The sequence below is a fragment of the Lissotriton helveticus genome, chromosome 10, assembly GCF_964261635.1.
Source record: "Lissotriton helveticus chromosome 10, aLisHel1.1, whole genome shotgun sequence".
In the NCBI taxonomy this organism is placed as follows: Eukaryota; Metazoa; Chordata; class Amphibia; order Caudata; family Salamandridae; genus Lissotriton; species Lissotriton helveticus.
Window position 1 is genome coordinate 132,074,128 of NC_136071.1, and position 20,039 is coordinate 132,094,166.

At 42.2% G+C, this 20,039-nt stretch overlaps 1 protein-coding gene across 1 annotated transcript in view; it reads right to left on the bottom strand.

Moving 5' to 3' along the window:
• BAIAP3 (BAI1 associated protein 3) overlaps positions 1-20,039 on the bottom strand; it is a 1,057,809-nt gene that overhangs the window by 132,114 nt on the left and 905,656 nt on the right. The window contains exon 22 of the mRNA XM_078664937.1: positions 17,848-17,971. Within this exon, the coding sequence (XP_078521063.1) occupies positions 17,848-17,971 (124 nt within the window). The remainder of the gene's footprint in view (positions 1-17,847; positions 17,972-20,039) is intronic.

Below are 20,039 nucleotides of genomic sequence, written 5' to 3' on the forward strand. Positions count from 1 at the left end.
CCTAATGGCTGACAATCAAGGCTCTCTTATTTGCATGCATTATTTCCACACACAATCACACACACGCGCACACACTAAATATTGCTTAAGTAACCAAAGGGGGCTCTGATGCTCATTGACTTAGAGCAATGTTAGACTGTCTTTACACTAAAAGAAAGTGTACAAAGCTTGCAGGGATGGTCTACGGCAAGGCATTCTTAAGCAGCTACTTGTGATAACATTTGTGGATTGTCCGATAAACCACCAGTGTTGTAGGGTTAGAGAGCAGCAGTATAATAAAATTGGATTACTGGTTTAAGGGGGGTGAAACCCTTACTCAAGCTGCAACCACAATCCTTGCCAAGTGAAGCTCAAGCAAACCCCAAATTAACCTGTGCTCAACCTCTGGTGGCTTGACACAGAGCAAACAGGGTTACTTAGAGGCAATGTGTAAAGTATTTGTGCAGCACTTCAAACAGTAATAAAGTGAAAACAGAACACAATGAAAAAAAACAGCACCAAATTGGAAACAGAGTAAATTGTAATAAATAAAACAGGACCAAAATGACAACATTTAATCAGTAGAACCGAAGATATGCAAGTTTAAAGATTTCAGCTAAAAAGCACCAAGCACTAACTGGTAATATCTGGTCGCACTTGACCGGGACAAAGTCACAAGTTCTGACTGACTGTGATGAAGCACGGGCCGGTGCCAGGGGCGCAATTAGGCCTGCTAAATAAGAATAACTTAACTCATAGTTGCTGAGCTTTGCGAGGTACTGAGTCAAGAATGCGTCGCACAACTGAAGAGTTGCTTTGGCTCCGAGGAGCTACGAACCTGCGGTGCGAGGCCCTGCAGCATCGCCGAGGATCTCGTCGATTAGGACTTGCGATGCAAAGTCTGGAGTTGATGCGTCAGACAGTCAAGGATGTGATGTGAGAACCTGCATCGTTGTTGAAGTTGCAGTCGACGAGAGACTTGCAATGCAGAGACCTGTGCCGGGGACGCTTTGCACAGCAGTGGTTCTGATGCGGGCTGCGAGTCGATGCGGAGTCCTTGCATTGAGGGAATCTTTGCAGCAGAATTGGTTCTGCTTGGGGTTGCACTGCACAGCACAGGAGATGCATTAGTCCTGCTGGACCCACAGATGGGCGGAAGAGCACCTTCAGGCCCACTTCCAAAAGATCCAGGGCTGGGGTGGCACCACTTGGCAGGGTAGGGTGTACAGATTCCAGAATCCAGGTGCTGGGTTGAAGGTTGTTGGAGCCTTCTGTCCATGAAGCTGTAGTCAGGAGGCCAGCCAACTAGCCCTTGGAGTCACAATTGGGTTCTGGGTTCAACAGATGTAGGTCCAGTCCTTCTAACCCAGGCAAGATGGCAGCAGAAAGCTGGTCAGCACAGCAGCCCTTCACAGCAGCAGTCCAGCAGAGTGGCATTCCTTTCAGCAGCTCAACTGTCCTTCTTCCTGGCAGAGTTTTCACAGATATAGCAGTTGGTGAAGAGTTGGTGTCTGAGGTCCAATATTTATACCATCCTTTGAAGTGGAAGAACCTCCTATGGGTTTTCGCTCTGAAGTACACAGCCTTTCTGCATTCTCTGCCCTGGCTCCAGACTCACTACAGGAAGTTATGCAGCCTTTTGTGTGGAGGCAGGACACAGACTATTCAAGTTCAAGTAGGGCTCTGAACAGCTCCGCCCTGCCAACCTGCCAGTGATGGCCCATCCAGGCACACCTACGATCTCTGTTGTGTGTGGCTGTCTAGGAGGAAAACACAAAGCCCGACTGCAAGCTACACCCAGTAATGTGACCCAGAGACAGGTTACCGGCACTAAAATGCTAAGGCAGGATAATGCCAACTTTCTAAAAGTGCAATTTTCAGGCATTCACCCTTTGGCGCTTATTGCTTCTAAGTTCTATTTTTACATTTAATCTTTCAAATTCATATCTCGACTTGTACTTATTGGACTTTTGTCAAGTTTTACTTATAAAATCAGTCAGTCAGTCAAAAGTACTTTTTCGGTTCATAGCAAAAACCATAAAAGTATGCTAAACATCAAAAGTCAAGACCACAATTAAATACAAGAGAAAATTGTGCAAATTAGCAATCCATACAGTACATTTTCATATTTAAAAACATACACTAACAATATAGGTAAGGGAGAATTTCATTCTATCTGCAAATATCATATAAAAAGACCATAAAAAGACGAAGAACAATTTAAAAAAAGGAGACAAAGCGCTCGATCACATTTCATAAAATCATAATATAGTTTTCTAAACTGATGTGGTGTTTGTCCAGTACCTTGCAGTAATTTGACGTACACTACAATTTACATCTAAGACCATTATGAATATTTCTCCTTTTTCTCTCAATTGGTAATTCTTCTAAATGTTACTACTGCTCAGACTTGGGACTTCTTTATTTGGTTGTTGCACCTGTGAGACTTTGTCAGAATGGAAATGGATCTCAACTCCCTGTCATCTTACAATATGATGGAGCTGAGGAGGTTTGGCAAAGAGAGGGGGCTACCTGTGAAGAAAGGGGCCACCAGACCTAAGGCTTGCCCTACATGCTTTCCAGTTCAAATGCTGATCTGGAGCAACAACAGAAGACTCTAGGAAGGATTCTGAGGAAGAGAATCCCTTGGGAATTCTACAGAATGCAAAGCCTTAGTACAGGGAACTTACAACGGAAGCAGACCTCTGGGTGAGTACCAGAGTGTCTGAGGTGCATTGGGGAGTGATCCTAAGGAGGGTGTCTCATGTTTTCCCATCACAGTGAAATGGTGGTACACAGTGACCCAGACAGGTCCGAGTGTAGTAAGGGGGGAAGGGCTACCATGTCTCTTTTAAAAGTAGGAGAAGAGGTGGGAGTGGGCAGAAGCTCAGGGTTCCCTATTTCCAGCCCCAGAGCTTGGAATGTTCCCAGAGGAACCACAAGCAGGGGAGTCTGGTCTGTACCAGGAGACCATCCAGTGATGGGATTGCGACAGTGTTAGGAGAGGTCGGGAGAGCAGCCACCAAAGGCACCCTACCTGTTCTAGTTTCTGGGGGTACCACTCCACAGCAGAGGATACAGAGGTCCAGATGGAGGGGCAGGAGGTGGAAACAGTCTACAGTGGTAGGACATGCAGGTCAGTGGTTGCCAACTCTGAGATCATAGCACCCCAAGACTGACCTGGTGAGACCACTTGTGGCTGGTGGGCATTCTCTCTCACAGGGACACAGGGCTGGGGACCTGCACCAGGCAGACTCTTGCACAATACATGCAGAATGTGTCCACCTTGTGGGAGGGGGTAGTTGCACTCCCCTGGAAGTCTTGGCTTGCCATTCATGTTCAGCCTAAGAGTACAGCACCTGGGTTGAACATCCAGTTTCAGAATACCACACTTGAACTGGTTGGAGTTAGAGTGGGAAAAGGGTGCAAGTCACCTGGGGCTAGCGACCCTCACACTGAGAGCTTTCAGATGTCATAGATCTTTGGATGATCTGTGGCCAGGCTCCTGACACTGACAGCCATCAGTTGCCACTGTTGGTTGTTGTCCTTGTGGACAGAGGTTTCCTGGGTGGGGACAGAAGTCAGACCCAAGGGGTGGAATGGGCCACATCACTCTGATGGCCATGGTGGTACTGTCTGGCTACTGGGATGCATCTGTGAGCAAATTAAAGTTAGATGCTGCACAGATGAGGAAAGGGTTCCCCATGGGTAAGTTCAGAGGGCCCAGAAAGTATAGACAGATGAATCCAACTGGGTTGAGAAAGGTGTAGAACTGGCAAGTACTCCTACAGTAGTGGGCCATTGTCCATTGTCCATATTCTATTGCCCTAAGCAGGGAAGTCATTCAAGGTATTGATTAGTCTCCCCTGTGTTTAAGTTGGAGGGGGCACTTGTTGGAAATAGCCCTTTCTGTCGGGTTACCACAAACGTTTTGCCTTCATCCTCCTCTTTTTCCAACCTTGTTTTTGTTGCATTAGGATTCTGGGCACTTTAGCACTGTTAACCAGTGCTGAAGTGCATGTGATCATCCCTAAAATGTGGTATCATTGGATTATCCACAATTAGCATATTTAATTTACCTATAAGTCCCTAGTAATTTCCATTACCTGTGCTCAGGGCCTGTAAGTTACATGCTACTAGTGGGCCTGCAGTAATGATTGTGCCACCCACTTAAGTGGCCTTTAAACATGGCTCAGGCCTGGAATTGCAGAGCCTATGTGTGAAATTTTAAATTGCCATGTCGTTCTGGCAAGTTAACACTCTTGCCAGGCCCAAAGCTTCCTTTTTAATACAAATACGTCACCCCTAAGGTAGGCCCTAGGCCTCCCTAAGGGCAGGGTGCATTGTATTTAAAAAGTTGAACATGTACTTTTAAGTTGTACATGTCCTGGTACTGAAAAACTCTTACATTCGTTTTTCACTAATGCAAGGCCTATCTCTCTAAATAGGTTAACATTGGGGTTAGCTTATAACATGTTAAAAGTATAATTTCTGGAGTCTCTGGACTCACAATTTAAAATTGCAATGTATAGTAAAGTAGGATGTTAAGTTGCAAGCCTGTAAATGCCACCTTTAGAAACTTGGCATTTTCTTACTTTAACCATTCTGTGCCTCTGTCTGTCTCTGAATACACATCTAGGGAGGGTGACAGCTGGTCTTTGTGCATTCCCTTTAGACATCGACACACAAAGGGAGATTAGGTGTGCCTGATGGGCCATCCACATCCTGATGGGCCATAAGCATCCTTATGGGTCATCCTGGAATGGATGAGAGACAGAACCTGACATTTGCCTCTGAATGGGCTGTGCCTGTCCCCACACAAAGAGCTGCATACCCACCTGTAGTGAGTCTGGAGCCAGGACAGGTACTTTGTGCACTTCAAAATCACTTCTTTGGAGTAACCCCAACTTCAAGGGCACAACTTGGGATAAAAACTGGGTCTCTGACCCCACCAAATCAGACACTTCTGGACCTGTAAAAAAAACTCTGTCAGGAAGATGAACTGCTGTTCTGCTACAAGGATTTTCACTCTGCTGGACTGCTGCTCTGGAAGAACTGCTTTTTTGCTGTGTTGCCCTGCTGACTGCTACCATCTTCCCCTGCTGAGTAAGAACTTGCAACCCAGAGTGATGTCCAAGGGCTTATTGGCTTGCCTCCTGTTTTTGTGACACAGGGATATCAAAGTCTCACCACCTTGTCATGTGCCTGTTCCTTTGCGGGAAGCAGAACTGACACATCATCGCTGTTGCGGGAGGAAAATCGGTGCATTGCACTTGAACCAGCACATCACCTTAAAGAACTTATGCATTTGAACTGCAGCATCGCCACAGCTGGAGTGAGGGAAGATCGATATGTCCCCTTAACAGCGTGGAGAAACCCGGTGCATCATCTACGGAACCAACGCCTCTCGGCTCAGCACACCGCTTCTGGAATTGGTGCACTACCCTGACTGCTGATTGGCACCGATTCATTGCTCGGCTGTATCTCACATCTTGTTGTTGCGACCAGGATGAAGGTACTTTGTTCAGTGGGCCTTGCATGGCTCCTGTGTCCGATCCGCGCTCCATCGTGGTCACCCGAACTCTTGACTTTGCCCTGCTCCAGCACGTCCAGATAACCCCCAAAGGTGCCTATTGCTTCTAAACACTATTTTTACATTTCATCTTTAAAAACTCATATATAGACTTCTACTTATTGGATTTTTGTCATTGTGGTCTTGTTCTGTTGAGGATATCCCCATCTATTTGTCTAAACTGGTGTGGAGTCTTTCTGGTGTGCTTTTACTGTTTTACTGTTTGAAATGTTGCACAAATACTTTACACATGGCCTCTTAAGTTAAGCTTGCCTGCTCTGTGCCAAGCTACCAGAGGGTGAGCACAGGTTAATTTAAAGTGTGTATCTGACTTACCCTGACTAGGATTGTGGTTCCTGCTTAGACAGGCTGCATACCTCTGCAAACCAAAAACCCAATTTCTAATAGTAACTAAGGGGTCTAGTTCCAAAATTCTCAAGCTATTCAGTGCAGCACCTAAAAATGTTGCACTGCATTGCATTACAAGGAAAGAGCAGGACAGCACCTAATCAGCAGAGTAAAGGTTTAAAACTGAAAACTGAGCGGCCATAATAACCCCTTTTGACAGGCCTAAACCCTCTTTCCAAATATTATTTTTTCACTCTTGAGTATGTTTTATTATCAATAAGGCGAGGTGCATGGTTTTTAAGAGTAAGATGTGTAAATGTTCAATGTAAAACATATCCCCACAGTGACACAGCCCCAAAAGCTATTTTCATTGGACCAGGGTTAGCTGTTCCATAAGAAAGCATTGGGATATAATATATATATATATATATATATATATATATATATATATATATATATATATATATATATATATATATATATATATATATATATATATATATATATAAACAAATATGTTATCACCGATTAGGAAACAGCCACAATGTTCATTTTTGTATTTTTAGAACTATTTATTACAAGCACAATTTACTGGTAAAGTCAGATTTGTACTAAATATTTTGCTAAAGTTATTTTTAAAAGTGACATTTTATGTGCCTAAAGCCTCTATAATCCCATTTGCATGATCTTCAAAGCTGAATAGCCCCTCTGATGGGTGATCATGCTCCCAGAGCTGAGACAAAAACCTTGAGTGTGGAAAAATGTTCAGTTCCTCTGACCGGATAACCATTTGGGCAGTGCCCAGGAACTTAATTATCTACCAAGAGGACTACCCTGTCATTGGCAAATATAGCCAACACCTTCGACTGCCCCCAACTTTGTCCCTCTAGTCAGCCAGGCGCCAATCCCAGGGGAAGAAGAACTCCCTCAGAATTGATTTTGAGTAACCACATAGAAAGTGCTGCTCATTTCCCTGGTCACAGATCTGGGGTGGGCACAGGAGCTCTGAACAGTGAAAGAAAGGTTCTGCCATATTGGATTCAGGGAGAGAGGGGCACTGTGGGATTATTTATGGTAGGGCATACAGAAACAGAAGCAAAAGTAGGTAGGTTTACCTCTGGGAAATATTTCTCTTTTGGTTAGAAAAGAGCCAGGAGTCACTCCCACCCACAGACTAGCTCTAGGCATAAATGTGGCACCCATGGGCACCCTTCTCAGAATGCTACAGGACCTGTGGAAGACAGAAGAAGGACTGCACCTACTGGTGAGACCTATTAAAGGCTGGCACTACTTCTCCTTGAGCCCATCCGGACAATGAAGTAGACATTAATGCTCAGGGGCTTACCTCCTGTTAAGCTACAGGGACACAACAAGCTACTAGAAGCCCTTTTTCCTAAAGAGTCCAGCTGACCACTTCAAACTGTACCTGGTCTGGACCATGTTGGGGGCTTCTGTTAGAGTGAGCCTAGACCCACAAGTGCTGTTTCGTAGGTCGCCAGACCCTTGGCTGTGTCAAAGTGTACTCCCTCTAACATCCTGAAGAACATGGGACTTAATTTGGCTCCACAGACCTTCAGTGGACCAGGACGAACCTGTCAATCAAGTCAATCTGATGAAGGTTCGTTGCCTCTGGGACAAAGGATCAGGTTGCTCCCACTCAGATCTTTTCCAGAGCATAAAATCTGTGGCTGAGAAGGTATTTGTCCTCATGGAGCCCTGTTCAGTTATAGCTTTCGCCCTTGACCCACTGCATGAATCTGAGCTTCAAAAAAGTGACTACGTCTGAAGTTAGACGTCTTCACCAGGCAAAGGTGCCAAAAGTATCCTGCTAGCGAGGGACCTTCCGTGGTCACAAATGTTTAATTTCTCCCACTCTGAACTTTTCCAGCACAAACATCAACGATTTCACTGATTTCACTGAGACCTTGTCTGATGGCTATATCTGGCCTTGCAGAGCCCTTCTCTGCCACAGCCTGTTGTCTTGCCCCACCTGAGGATTTTTGACTTCTATTTCAGAGGCTCAGCCAGAGAGTAACATTTCCGACCAGGGCAAACTCAGTTTCTGTATCCATCCCTCCCTTCATCATGGTCGGCCTTAACTCGTGCCTAGGTGCCAGTCATGCACAACCGTATGAGAGCCGTTGGCACGTAACGCTTTTTCGTGTCATTCCCATTTAACACCTTACAACTTTGTCTCTCAGTTCCTCTTATTGAATTTTTGCCATATTGGTATCATTTCGTTCTTTAAATTATTCTTTAATTTAAAAAAATGGAGTGGGATTTTTATTGTGTTGCATTTCCATCTTTTTAACTGTTTTGGTACTTCTCAATGCTTTACACATTTTCTTAAGATAAGTCTGACTGGTCTGTGCCATATCTACCCGGGGGGGGGGGAGTTCAAGTTTAAATTACTGAAACCTTTACTGGACCTCACAAGAATAGCAACATTATTACTTGTAGTGGGCTTCAATCAACCCCAACTAATAATCCACTTGCTCACATAGTATACCCCTGTGACTAACTATCGACCATGCATTGTTGGAGTGCATCTGGAGGTAGGTTCTGCTAAATCATTTTACGTTTAATTATGATCCAGAAATAATGATAACCTCAGGTAGAGGTTCATGGTTAAACCTGACAATTACAACAACACCATTCTGGTTGGCTTGGTATATATATTGGAAATACTGTGTTGACCTTTTTAAAAGTTGCCCACATTGCCAGGAGATGTCTCTGGGGACCCTAACAATATATACTAAACATGTTGCAGGAGAATGCTAGTCCACACAAGTCCAGTTCATAATACACAACTGATTACATTCCTCTCCCATATATTAGCTCTCCAATACACTTGATATCCAGCATATGTTAGCAGTTTCTCCTGAGCATACCGAATACTTCATGTGGTACAGCTTGCATGGACCAGAAGCCCTGTAGCAGTTAAACACTCAGGCCTCATTTATGAAAAGTGACGCATCGCTGTAAGAAAACAACGATGCGTCACTTTTCATTGCGCCCTCCTTGCGACATGCGACGTATCATGTCGCAAGGAGTTACAGATACGTCAGTATTTCTGACGTATCTGTAGGCACAAAAATGATGCATTGCTGGAGTGTGTCACAAAAGTGACGCAACTCCAGCAATGGGTCATCACACATGGGCTAGTCCCATTATGAAATGTGCCTGCGTCAGTCTTACGCCTGCCTCTATTGACGCATTTGCGTTCTAGAAGTAACGCAGTGAAATCTCATTGTGTCAATTCTATGAGGCTTACTTGGGTCAAAACGCCCACCTTGCATACATTTTACTTGGCGCAGGGATAATGTGGCGCAGGGGTGAACAAAGTGACGCATCTACCTAGATGCGTCACTTTGTAAATATGACGCAACATGGCGCATTTTGTACACCACTGGTGCGTCACAAAAAGTGATGCACCAGCGACGTAAAAGTGACGCAAGGCCTCATAAATAAGGCCCATATTCCCTGAAGACAAACACTTGATGTGCGTACTCAAGAGCGAACAGTGTGCAATTCTGGAGCAATTCTTTTTTTGCAGCAGAAGAATTCAGAAGTCTTATCATCTCCTAAAGAATTTCTTGCTTAAGGGAAAATGTAGTCCAGAGCTGCTGTTGCATCAAAACTCAAGCAATATAAAAATGGTGTGCAGATTTTTTTCTAGCACAATTCGTATGTCATTGAATCATGGAAACAAGCCAATGTAAAATTATTTCCCACAAAAACACACCTACTTTTCTACTCTGTGAAATCAGTCAAATGCTGAAGGATTTACTTCTCAGCTCTGCAAATTCCACTTAAAATTCTGGATCAAATTATACTTATCGAAGAGCTTCTTAAGATAGAAAAAGTCCCACAGAAAAAAAGTAGCGAGATCCCCCAAAAACAACAGATGTATTCTGCAAGAGTCTGTCCCCCAGCAGGCCTTCTCACCTGTGCTTTCATGGCCGCAACATGTCTCCCTGACATGGGATTATTTCTTCCCAGAAATCGCTAAATCCTTTTGGTAGCCTTGGTGTCTTTTAGTCTAGAGAACCTTTTGATTAACCATTGCTAGCACATGTGCTACTTTGGCATATTATCATAAACAAACTCATCTCCTACGAAGGTATGGCATATATTGAGTCTATTCAAATCATCCAGACGTGCAAAAACAGGGATGATGAAATTGGTCATACATTCCAAACCATATATCAAAAGTCAAATCAGTTTGAAAAAAAGTGTCTTAGTGTTAGGAAATATTGCATTTGTGATCTGAATATCAAATCATTAGCTGTCCCCAGAAGAAGGGTAGAGTGTGAGGTTTTAATTCTTGGAGCTATGAACCACACTTCCATGAACTATCAGCTCAACTTTCAGGTTTAACAAATCACACAGGTATCAATAAAAGCCAGTGGATAAGATATTCCAGGCGCCAGCCTCACAACTGTCCATAAGTGACTTCCATAACTATATGAACTATTTTTGTTGGTTTTTATTTTGTCAATATAGTGATTTTATAAACAATAACACTAAATAATGTTGCACCAGCTTGTCACAAGTAAATAGAAATATAAAGTTGATTGTTAATAACAATATCAAGGAGTAAAAGTAATCTGCAGATCATGTGAAAAGAATGCACGTAGTCCAATTAAATAATATTATAACAACTATGAGTTAGAGAATAAGTAACCCCAAATTCCAATAAATGTGCATTTCCAACCTCGAGATCCACATAACTGGACCATGTATTTAATCTTCCAAGACATATCACATTTCCAGTGATAAAAAATATTCCTTGGCCAATCATTAAGGCATTCGTTGTCTGAATTTCTATGTTAATCATTACATTTTATAATTGAGGTATTCCATTGAAAATTATCATTCTGGCCTCTACTTTCCAGGCTTATTGTTCCATCTTTGGGATTGGAGCCAACGTATTGGCTATTATAGGAATAGAATATCTCGTGAATTCTAGATTTTAAAACATGTCATGAGTGTAAAATAAGAACGCCTATATCTCTTTAAGTTGACTAGCCAATCAGATTGACAGTTACAGTCCATAATTTGAGTTATTGAATGTATTCATCATTCAGTGCCAGTCTAGAGGTTTTGATATTTTGTCAGATGGGCTGCCCTCCATGTCCTTTTAACACAGAGCACCAATGCCTGAGTCTGGGGAGTAGGCGTGGTTCACAACAGATGCCCAACATCCTGGGTTTAGCCTAAAACCTGGTAATGTTTTAGCAGAACAGACGGAATTTACTGCAATTTTTAATAAGATTCATGACTTGGATACTAGGCTCTGAGTGTATTTACACATGATCCCTAACAGCTGTCGCTTGTCACTCCTTTTTTCCTCTCAGAAAAAGCAAAGATTTAAAAGACTGCTGGCATTTCCAGCTTCCGCTTTGGCATTTAAGTCTCTCTACCTGCTGCTACGCGATTATATCATCTGATAATGGACGGCAGAGCTGCTCACAGCTATCTTATAGCTTCGTTACAGCACTTACAGATTTAGTAAATACCAGCCAAATATTTATAACACTCAGAGGCGTATTTACGAGAAAGTGGTGGAGCTTGGTGTGAGCCTCCTTGGCTTAACGCAGTCCTCCACCACTTCTGAAAAGCATGGCTGCACCATATTTACAACAATATGGTGCAGCCCTGCAATTCCCCCTGCGCTAGCGCTAAATTTAGCTGGCTAGCGCCAACGCAGGCTGCCTTGCACGATAGTGCAAGGGTGTCTGCATTGCAGGGGAAGGGTGTTTATGTGCAGGGAGGTGTCGCTTCCTGCACAGAAACAGTCTTTAACTGGCGTTTTGTGACTTCTATGTGTGCTGCTTAATGCAGCACACATAGCAGTTGCAACACGTAATTGTTTTTAGGATTGTTTATGTGCAAGAAGGGACACCTCACTGCACATAAACAATCAATGGTGTTTTGCTGTTTCCATGTGTGCTGCACAAAGCAGCACACATGGAAACAGCACAAATGAGGAGAAATTAAACATTTCTCCTTGTTGCGCCAGGGTAAGACTAGGTTTTCCTGGTCTTAATTTTGGTGCTTGCCCACATTTACGCCATTCTTGTAAATATGGGGGCAGCTTCAAAATCATTGGGTGTTGCAGTGGAACGCCCACAGCATTACCCATTGCCCTCCCCTTTCATGCTAAGTATAGAGTGAAAGGGGGCCTTATTTACAAGGCAGCGTTAAGCCATGCTAAGGTAAAGCCACTATGGCCACGAAAATGTCGTAAAAAGTGACGTTGTGGTGGTGATAGGGGCTTGTAAATATGCCCATATATGTCCTCTAAATAACACAATACTCACATTGTTATATAGATGTGCACATATGTGGAATAATGGGCTGTACATGGGTGAGTCTGAAGATATTTAGGGACAATAAGGATGCTATTCGGCAAGGAGAGAAATTAGTGTTTTTATAGCCTTCATGCTGAAAAACAAAATTATGCCTCCGGCACTTGTGTTTGCTGTAAAGCAAAGTGTTGTGTAAAAAAGAATAGACGCTGCTTTTCTAAATATCAAGTGATGCTCAAGTTAGAAATATTACTTTGCCATAGAATGCCTCAGTTAGAAGGTTATTGAGTCTAGCAGACCCCAGGCTTGACACCCAGGGGAAGAAGCTGATTGCATCAATTGTCAATTGCTGTAGTGGGAGGCTGAAAACTATGTGCCAATTAGAGGGTCTATGAACATCTTCTGTCTGTTCCCAGACCATAAAGTACTATAATAAGCTGCCTACAGACACAACCGTGAACAGTGACTTCTTTACCGTCACCAAGGCTCAGAAACAAGTTAGATACAAGCATGCTCTTCAAAGTAGTTCGTATCAATTGCAAAAGCAAGGCAATTAGCATAACATAACATGTGTATTTATAAATTGCCCATTCACCCTCTTGGGTCTTTGTGCTGAAAAAACAGGTGTTTATTGTTACCCAACTCAATGGTGCTCATTTTAATGGTCTCTGAAGAATGAAAGGTTGAGTTGAACTACTGGGATTTTAGCCCATGACCATAGGGTCAAACACACATTTCTGGAGTGGATGCAGAACAACACAGAAGTAAAATGATACAACACCAAGTGTATTCTTTCTTGAATATTCAGAGTGAATTGGATATGGTACTAAAAAGCAAAAATAAACAAAGCAGACTTGTAAAAAACAAAATGCCAGTAGAACAAAATGAGTGAACTAAAAACATATAGAAATGTGGGTAGTGCTGGAGATAACCATTGAGTCACGCTGGCTCAACCAATAGCTTTGCCATCCAGTGGTGTAGATTTAACTTGTTGGACTAAGTCCATGTAATACCCAGTCTAGGGAGAAAGATGGATCAAGCTGAGCTGTCCGTCTTCATTACAGAGCCACACTCCCACACTGCACAATAGAAAGCCATGCAGAAAAGGATTCTCCCACTAAACAGCCTATGTTTGTTCAGACCACCATTTTGAACTCTGAGATTTGAAGATCTTGGACAGGTGATGTTAAAGACCTTTTACAAGTAAGCAGGTACAGCCACTCTAGAGCACCTTGAAGGTGGACCTTACTTCTGTACAATACATTCCCAAAGGTTCAGAAGGACTTCTCAGTGCTCACATAGAGGTTGCTCATCACAGTCAACAGTCCATTGGATTCTTCTTCTTGGGATATGAGTCATTTTTATAAGGCCATCATTGTTTGGTATGGCGATGACTTGAGTATCAAACGATTTGCACCCCCTTGGATTGGGGTGTGTCCCCCTAGGCACCAATCCTACCCTAGATAGGAATCAATGTTCCACCCCGAGCAAATTATAACATAAGTGAGAGTCCTCGTCCAGTATTTAACATTGAAATGTAATTTTATTCCATTTAGTTCTTAAGGAATCTTCACTTAATGAACACAATCCCAAATCACCCATAAATAATAGTTTTCACAATATTCCGTAAGAAGCAGTCTCCTCAGATTTTTGAGGTTGTGATCTGATGCAATTTCAATTTAGCTAAGACGATAATTCTTGATGAAAGCACAACTTGCTTAAAAGGCAGCCAACACGTGTTTCGTCATGTGCCTTTAGGCACAAAAGACTTATTCAGGGCTGCAGAATCCCAAACAAATTATAATTAAAAATATAAACTTTTCATATGTAAGTTCAACCTTCACCTTTTCTTTAAGGGATAGTGAGTAATTATGTGCACCCCGTGATACTGGATAACTATTGTGCACTAATAAAGAAAAGCTATGATGAACAGAATTATTATAAGAATAAGATGTGAGAAAAGTTATTACCAAAGTTATTAGTGAATATCTGTGAGAGCAGAAGAAGAATGTGTTATTATAAAGGAAAAGACGAAAACAGTGTACCAACCCAGTTGGTAATTATTCTAACTGAAGTCTGTAAATCCATAATCACCTTAATATTTTATCTCAATGGATCCAGTATTATACGAATATCAAAACGTAAAAGAAGTATTCTCAGCAAACCTATAACAAAAGAAAGCAATTAAGCCGTTACCTCGGACCCAGATTGATATGTTAATCTATATAAAAGGAACACAAATCGACCACTATTAAGTACCTTCTTTTTCATTTTAGCAAACATAGATCAATATTGTATAGCTAATCAAAACTACAAAAACTGAGTTTGAGTTCGTTAAAATCATATAACCCAAGTGTAAGCATACACCGGTATACCTGTCACTAATCAACAAGCACGTGATCATACCAACTATAAAACTCATTCCATTCACCTTTTAATGATCATCAAATTATCTAAATGGAATAAAATTAGGTTTCAATGTTAAATACTGGACGAGGACTCTCACTTATGTTATAATTTGCTTGGGTGGAAGATTGATTTATGTTTAATTGGGATCTCTGTGAGGACACATTTTGAGGTTGTATTGGTAACCAACCTCTCTACCCTTGGTAGCAATTTTAAGATTGTAAGTCTATATTACACTGCCTCTCACGTCTGTAGAGCGCCAGTTTCTCTTTTCCTATACCTGGTTACCTGAATGCTTTACTTCTACCCTAGATAGGGTTTCAAAAGTGTTCAATAATTTTAGAAACCCTATCTAGGGTAGGATTAATGCCTAAGGGGACACACCCCAATCTAAGGGGGTGCAAATCATTTGATTATCTTCAAGCTCTGATTCAGAGAGCGATACCCCTGGAGCACCTTATACATTAATGAGGCCTAAACATTTCTTTTGAATTCTTTGCAATACAAGCTGTGCACGGACTTCAACTTTTGTGATGACTTGAGTATCTAATGCAGAAACTGGTGCAGAGCCACACATGATCCTATCCACAGAAGCATGCCATAGGTCTCTGTTTTTTTCATTTAGTCTATTTTACACATGATGTTTCACAGGAGATTACGATGCACTAAGGCGAGAGCTGCAGTAGTATCTTGAAAATCTCAACACATTAAATCTAATGGAAATAATTTGCTTGGATAGATTATATTACACTTACAACAATAATAATAAATGTACAATTACAATTACTAACTTAGACATTAGTGCTCTAGTCTAGGGATTCAGATGGAACTCTTTAAGGTTTTACAATTTTTATTATTTTCTGCTGGCCGACAAGGAACCTGTTGCATAAACCCAAATGCAATACCAGTGGTAACATATAGAGATCTATTGTGTAAAGTTCGACACCCAACTTCCTCCACTTTGCCCTTCTCATGATTAGAGCCTAAGCCCCTCCTGACTGCTGGATCTTGATGGTATATAAGTGCTGTGTGGCATTCCACCCCCTCTTTTCCTACTGGTGTCTGCTTGAGTCATGATTAGAGTCTTCAGGAATAAGTTGCAATGTGCACAGATAAAGCTCTTTAAAAGTCAGAATTATAGTCATTTTAGGTTTCATTCTATGATTTGGAGGGATTTAGTAGTTCACATAAATGCCCATGAGATAGCCTGGCAATGTATGTAAATTATACATTTCAAGAAATTTACCTATTGCTATATACTTCTTTTATTGGTTTACACAGCGCACAAACCACCGGAGCATGTATAACACATATCATTTTTTTCTTCTATTTTTTATTTTTAAACCACCAGAAAAACAGCTCTACAAGTGGAGAAATCTCTTCCCTTACAACCCTAGAAAATAAAGGAGTGGTGTTGTCTGTTTATACAGAATGTGCATACAAACTCTAGTTTAGAGGCAGAACCCTTATTCAACCCTGGCATAAAAATATTCAAACCAACCATGAACATGAACAAAGATGGATTGGGACATGTTGGGGTAATGACATTTCATTATATTCTGAAACCAGCCTGTTATATCCTCTATATTGCATTTAACATGTAAATCAGCCTATGTCCTTCTAGCTGCTCAGCCAGAGTGACTGTGATGTGTGGAATGCCTGGGTACCTGAGTGGATGAGTGGTGACAGTTAGAGATGGGCTGAACAGCTAGACAGGCTGCTCCTGGTGGGGCTGGTACTTGACCAGAGATGGCTGAACTAAGAAGGATGTTAACAATGTTGGCATTGGAACCAATAATGAAGACTTGGAAACTTCACAAGGCTACCTGTGTCTACTTGTACAGGCCACAACACAGGCCCCTAACCTGCAACCAACCTTGGAAATGCCAGTCTGATATAATAGCCAGTCTAGACCTTCCTATAGGTGCAGAAATTAGGTGTGATAATCTTAGGGAAGATTTGTGAATCTCCATAAAGTTTTGGCCTTGTGGGAGTGTTCTACCTTCCAAATGGCCACCCTTACCTTTCTCATGTTTACACCCATGTTTTTACCCCTACATGTACAACTGCAGAAAGTCTACCCCTGAGCCAGGATCTGTTTTACGAGCTTTGTGCGGCTAACCTGAATTTAAGTAAACAAAAAGAGTGGTAAATCAAAGTGTATTGCATAGTGTGGCACAACTCAACAGAAAGCACAGGTATGGAAGAGCAACAGTCAAATGATTTTTGGTTTTGATGAGTTTGATGCATCCGATCAAGAAACTGTGCTAACAATAGCTTACATTTCAGAGATTTCAAATCATCAAGTGGAGTTAGAAGTGCATCATTTTTCTCCACTTCCAAAATGCCATCTATTTAAGTATCAAACAAGGAAAGGGAGAATATGTACTGTATGTTATGTTTTCTCCCTTGATCAAAGTAGGGGTTTCCCAACTTTTCGTAAAAGAACCATCACTAGATTTATTAGTGGCATGCTTCATCACAGGGTTCCCACCCAGTATAACTCGTGTATCCGGGTGTGCTTTGACACCCGAGCTACAGCGGAGCGAGTATTTTTTCAGGGATCCAAATGAATTCCAAATTACCAAAAGGTGTCCCTTCCTAGATAGGTTAGTTTCTTTATGGGGCCCTTTGGTTAGGTTAAAAACAGCAAGGTTTGATGTGGGAAGCTCTGCATTTTACATTTAAGAAAGACATGAACAGTTGCTGAACAACAACAAACAGGAGGGAGAAAGGCGGGAACCCGAGGGTTGCTCCAGAATAATCCTGAAGTTAGCGAGAAAAGCCAAGCAAGTAGACATGTAGAAACAATACGATTGAGGGTAGAGTGTAAATATACGAACATATGCTAGCAGTGGTGGTTGTTTATACACGCGTTCCCAATTCCCCCACGGTCTGCTTCACATAGCTTTTGGAAAAGCCTTAGTTTTTTATATTTTATATTGCTTTTGTTGAGTATGTGTTCAGTACGTCTTGATTGGTAGATGGTATTATCAAACAGATTTAATAGATTTTTCCAAAAATGTGACAAGTAAGAAATAACAGATAGTAATAATTTTGACTTTGACCAAGGTTAACTTTTAGTTAGTGCAACCATTCTGTTGCTTGCGACACTGAAGATAACATTTCCCCCTCGAAAAGTCTGGGAAGAGAAATCCTGCACTAAAACAACGAATTATTGCAAAGTCTGCCTATTTTAAAAAAATAATAATTTAATTCGAGACGTACCTTGTCCATGTCAACAGACTTCTGTATCCTTTCACAGGTCTTTTCATATACTGTTCTCAGCCAAGTATGGATTGATAATTTAAACCATTCATGGAATCCCGACAACGCTAGAGATTTATTGTCTCTGCAGAAACAAATAAGATTATTCAAAAAAATAAAGCAAAATATGTCATTTGTTCATTGATGGGCGTTTTAAGGTAATTGTTTGTGGTGGATGCTCAGAAAGGATGCCTCCAAACATGCTAAAAATTGCTTCTGTGATGCCAGCACAGACTTTTTTTATTCTATGTTACATTCTGAATGGGCCATAAATTAAGGCCAAGAAAAACAACTGAGTGGACAAATTTCTACGGATAAAATCTGTAGGTCAGCGGGCAAGACGGGATGGCTGAGCAAATACCCAATATCCAGTCCAAATGCTGTGAACCGTGGGTTAGTCTGAAAGAATCAACAGCTTGACAATAATAGATTTAACAAATAAATACTGCTCCACATCCCCTTGCGAATCTGCAAATCCCCACTTATTCCGATCAACAGACCCAACCTCAGTAGAGCTTTACTGGCCCCATTCACAAGTTGTTCTCTCAGTGGGAGTTTGGCCTGCACTGGCAAAAAGGCAGACGCTGCACGAGAAACTGACAGGGATACAGAAAGACATTTATAGTTTTTATGCAGAACTGTATTCGAGTGCACTTATTGAAACTACACGTGCATACTACCAAGCATATATGGCTAATTACAGTGTATGCATATCATGGCATCATTGAGCATTTTGGCTAGTCTTTCATAGCCTGAGCAAGCAAGGGTGTTAAAAACACTTTTAATGAGGAATGTCTTTTTTTAAGTTTGGAAACTCTAAAGCTCTAAGTAAGAACTGTTGCCATGGATTTGGTCTTGTAAAACTATAACCTTCAGGAGGTTTAAAAGGCAATGCTTTAGAACCATGGAACACAGGAGGAAATTGTGTGCTGCTGTTTTCTGAATTAAGACTGCTTTAGAAGGTTCTCTTTTCTGTGTCCTGTCACCCTATAGGAGATTTCACCATTCAGAATAACATTCATGGTGGTAATATTAAATGCAGCTCATTAAACAGACAATAAAAGAAATATATACAATTTAAATGATTCATTGATGATAATGTCAGAGACTGAGTCTTCACAATTTTTGGGCTTGGCTACAGACAGCTGCTTTTACTGAGTACCAGAGGGCATGTGAACAACACGACAATATATCCAGGAAGAGGCTTTGGGTCAGGCCCTTTAACCATTGCTTGAAGAAGTGTAATTCTTGTTTTAGAGTATTTCAGTCTAAAAGTTAGCTGTTATCTCATAGGACCCTGTTTACTAGACAACCGTAATTCCCGATGGTGCTGGTAACCTAGGGGGTCATTAGGATGGCGGAAGGACCGCCACCTCCGTACCGGCGGTGGCGGTCCTTCCGCCATCACTAAGCATTTTACGCACCGCCCAATTAGGATGGCTGTGGGCACCGCGGCGGACGCAAAGTCCATCTGCCACTTCACCCCCAAAGGCAATCGTCCAGATTGCCTGGCGGTGGGTGCAGGGTGCCTAAAATAGAGACGGTGCCTAGCAGGCACCGGAAAGTCTGGCAGGGATTCGGTTTGCTGGCCCCCCTTGTTGAGGACGGTGTTGCTGCACTGGGGATACTCATGGTACCCCCCTGCATTTCCTTGCAGTGCGTGGCAGTCACCGCGTGGCGCCTGCCATGCAGTGCTGGGAAATGCAGTGCATGCGTTTTCACATTGAGAACGGTGCTGCAGCCTGCAGCACCATCCGCAATGTTGAAGGCCCTGGATGCGCCGGCCAGTATGGCAGGGACATCTTAATATGTGTGGTGGGACAGCCGCACATCTGGTGGGCGGTCCCAGCACTGCAACAATGGTGCGCGGACTGATGTCCGCCCACCATCGTAAAGAGCCCCCTAGTTTTGAAATTAATGTGACAGTCTCATGCTCAAATTGGCTGAAATCTGTGTGCGAATCTTCATGGAATATGTGGGATGGCTGATTGAATCAAGGAATTAGACCTGTAAAACCTGATTCCCCCTGTAATTCCTCATTGATTATGGGATTCTCAGCGCTGAACTTGGAGTACCTGTAAATTCCGCACCTCAGCAGTTCAGTGCTGCATGAAATGATTACATCTGTCAGGCTTCAAAATTAATGGGGAGAA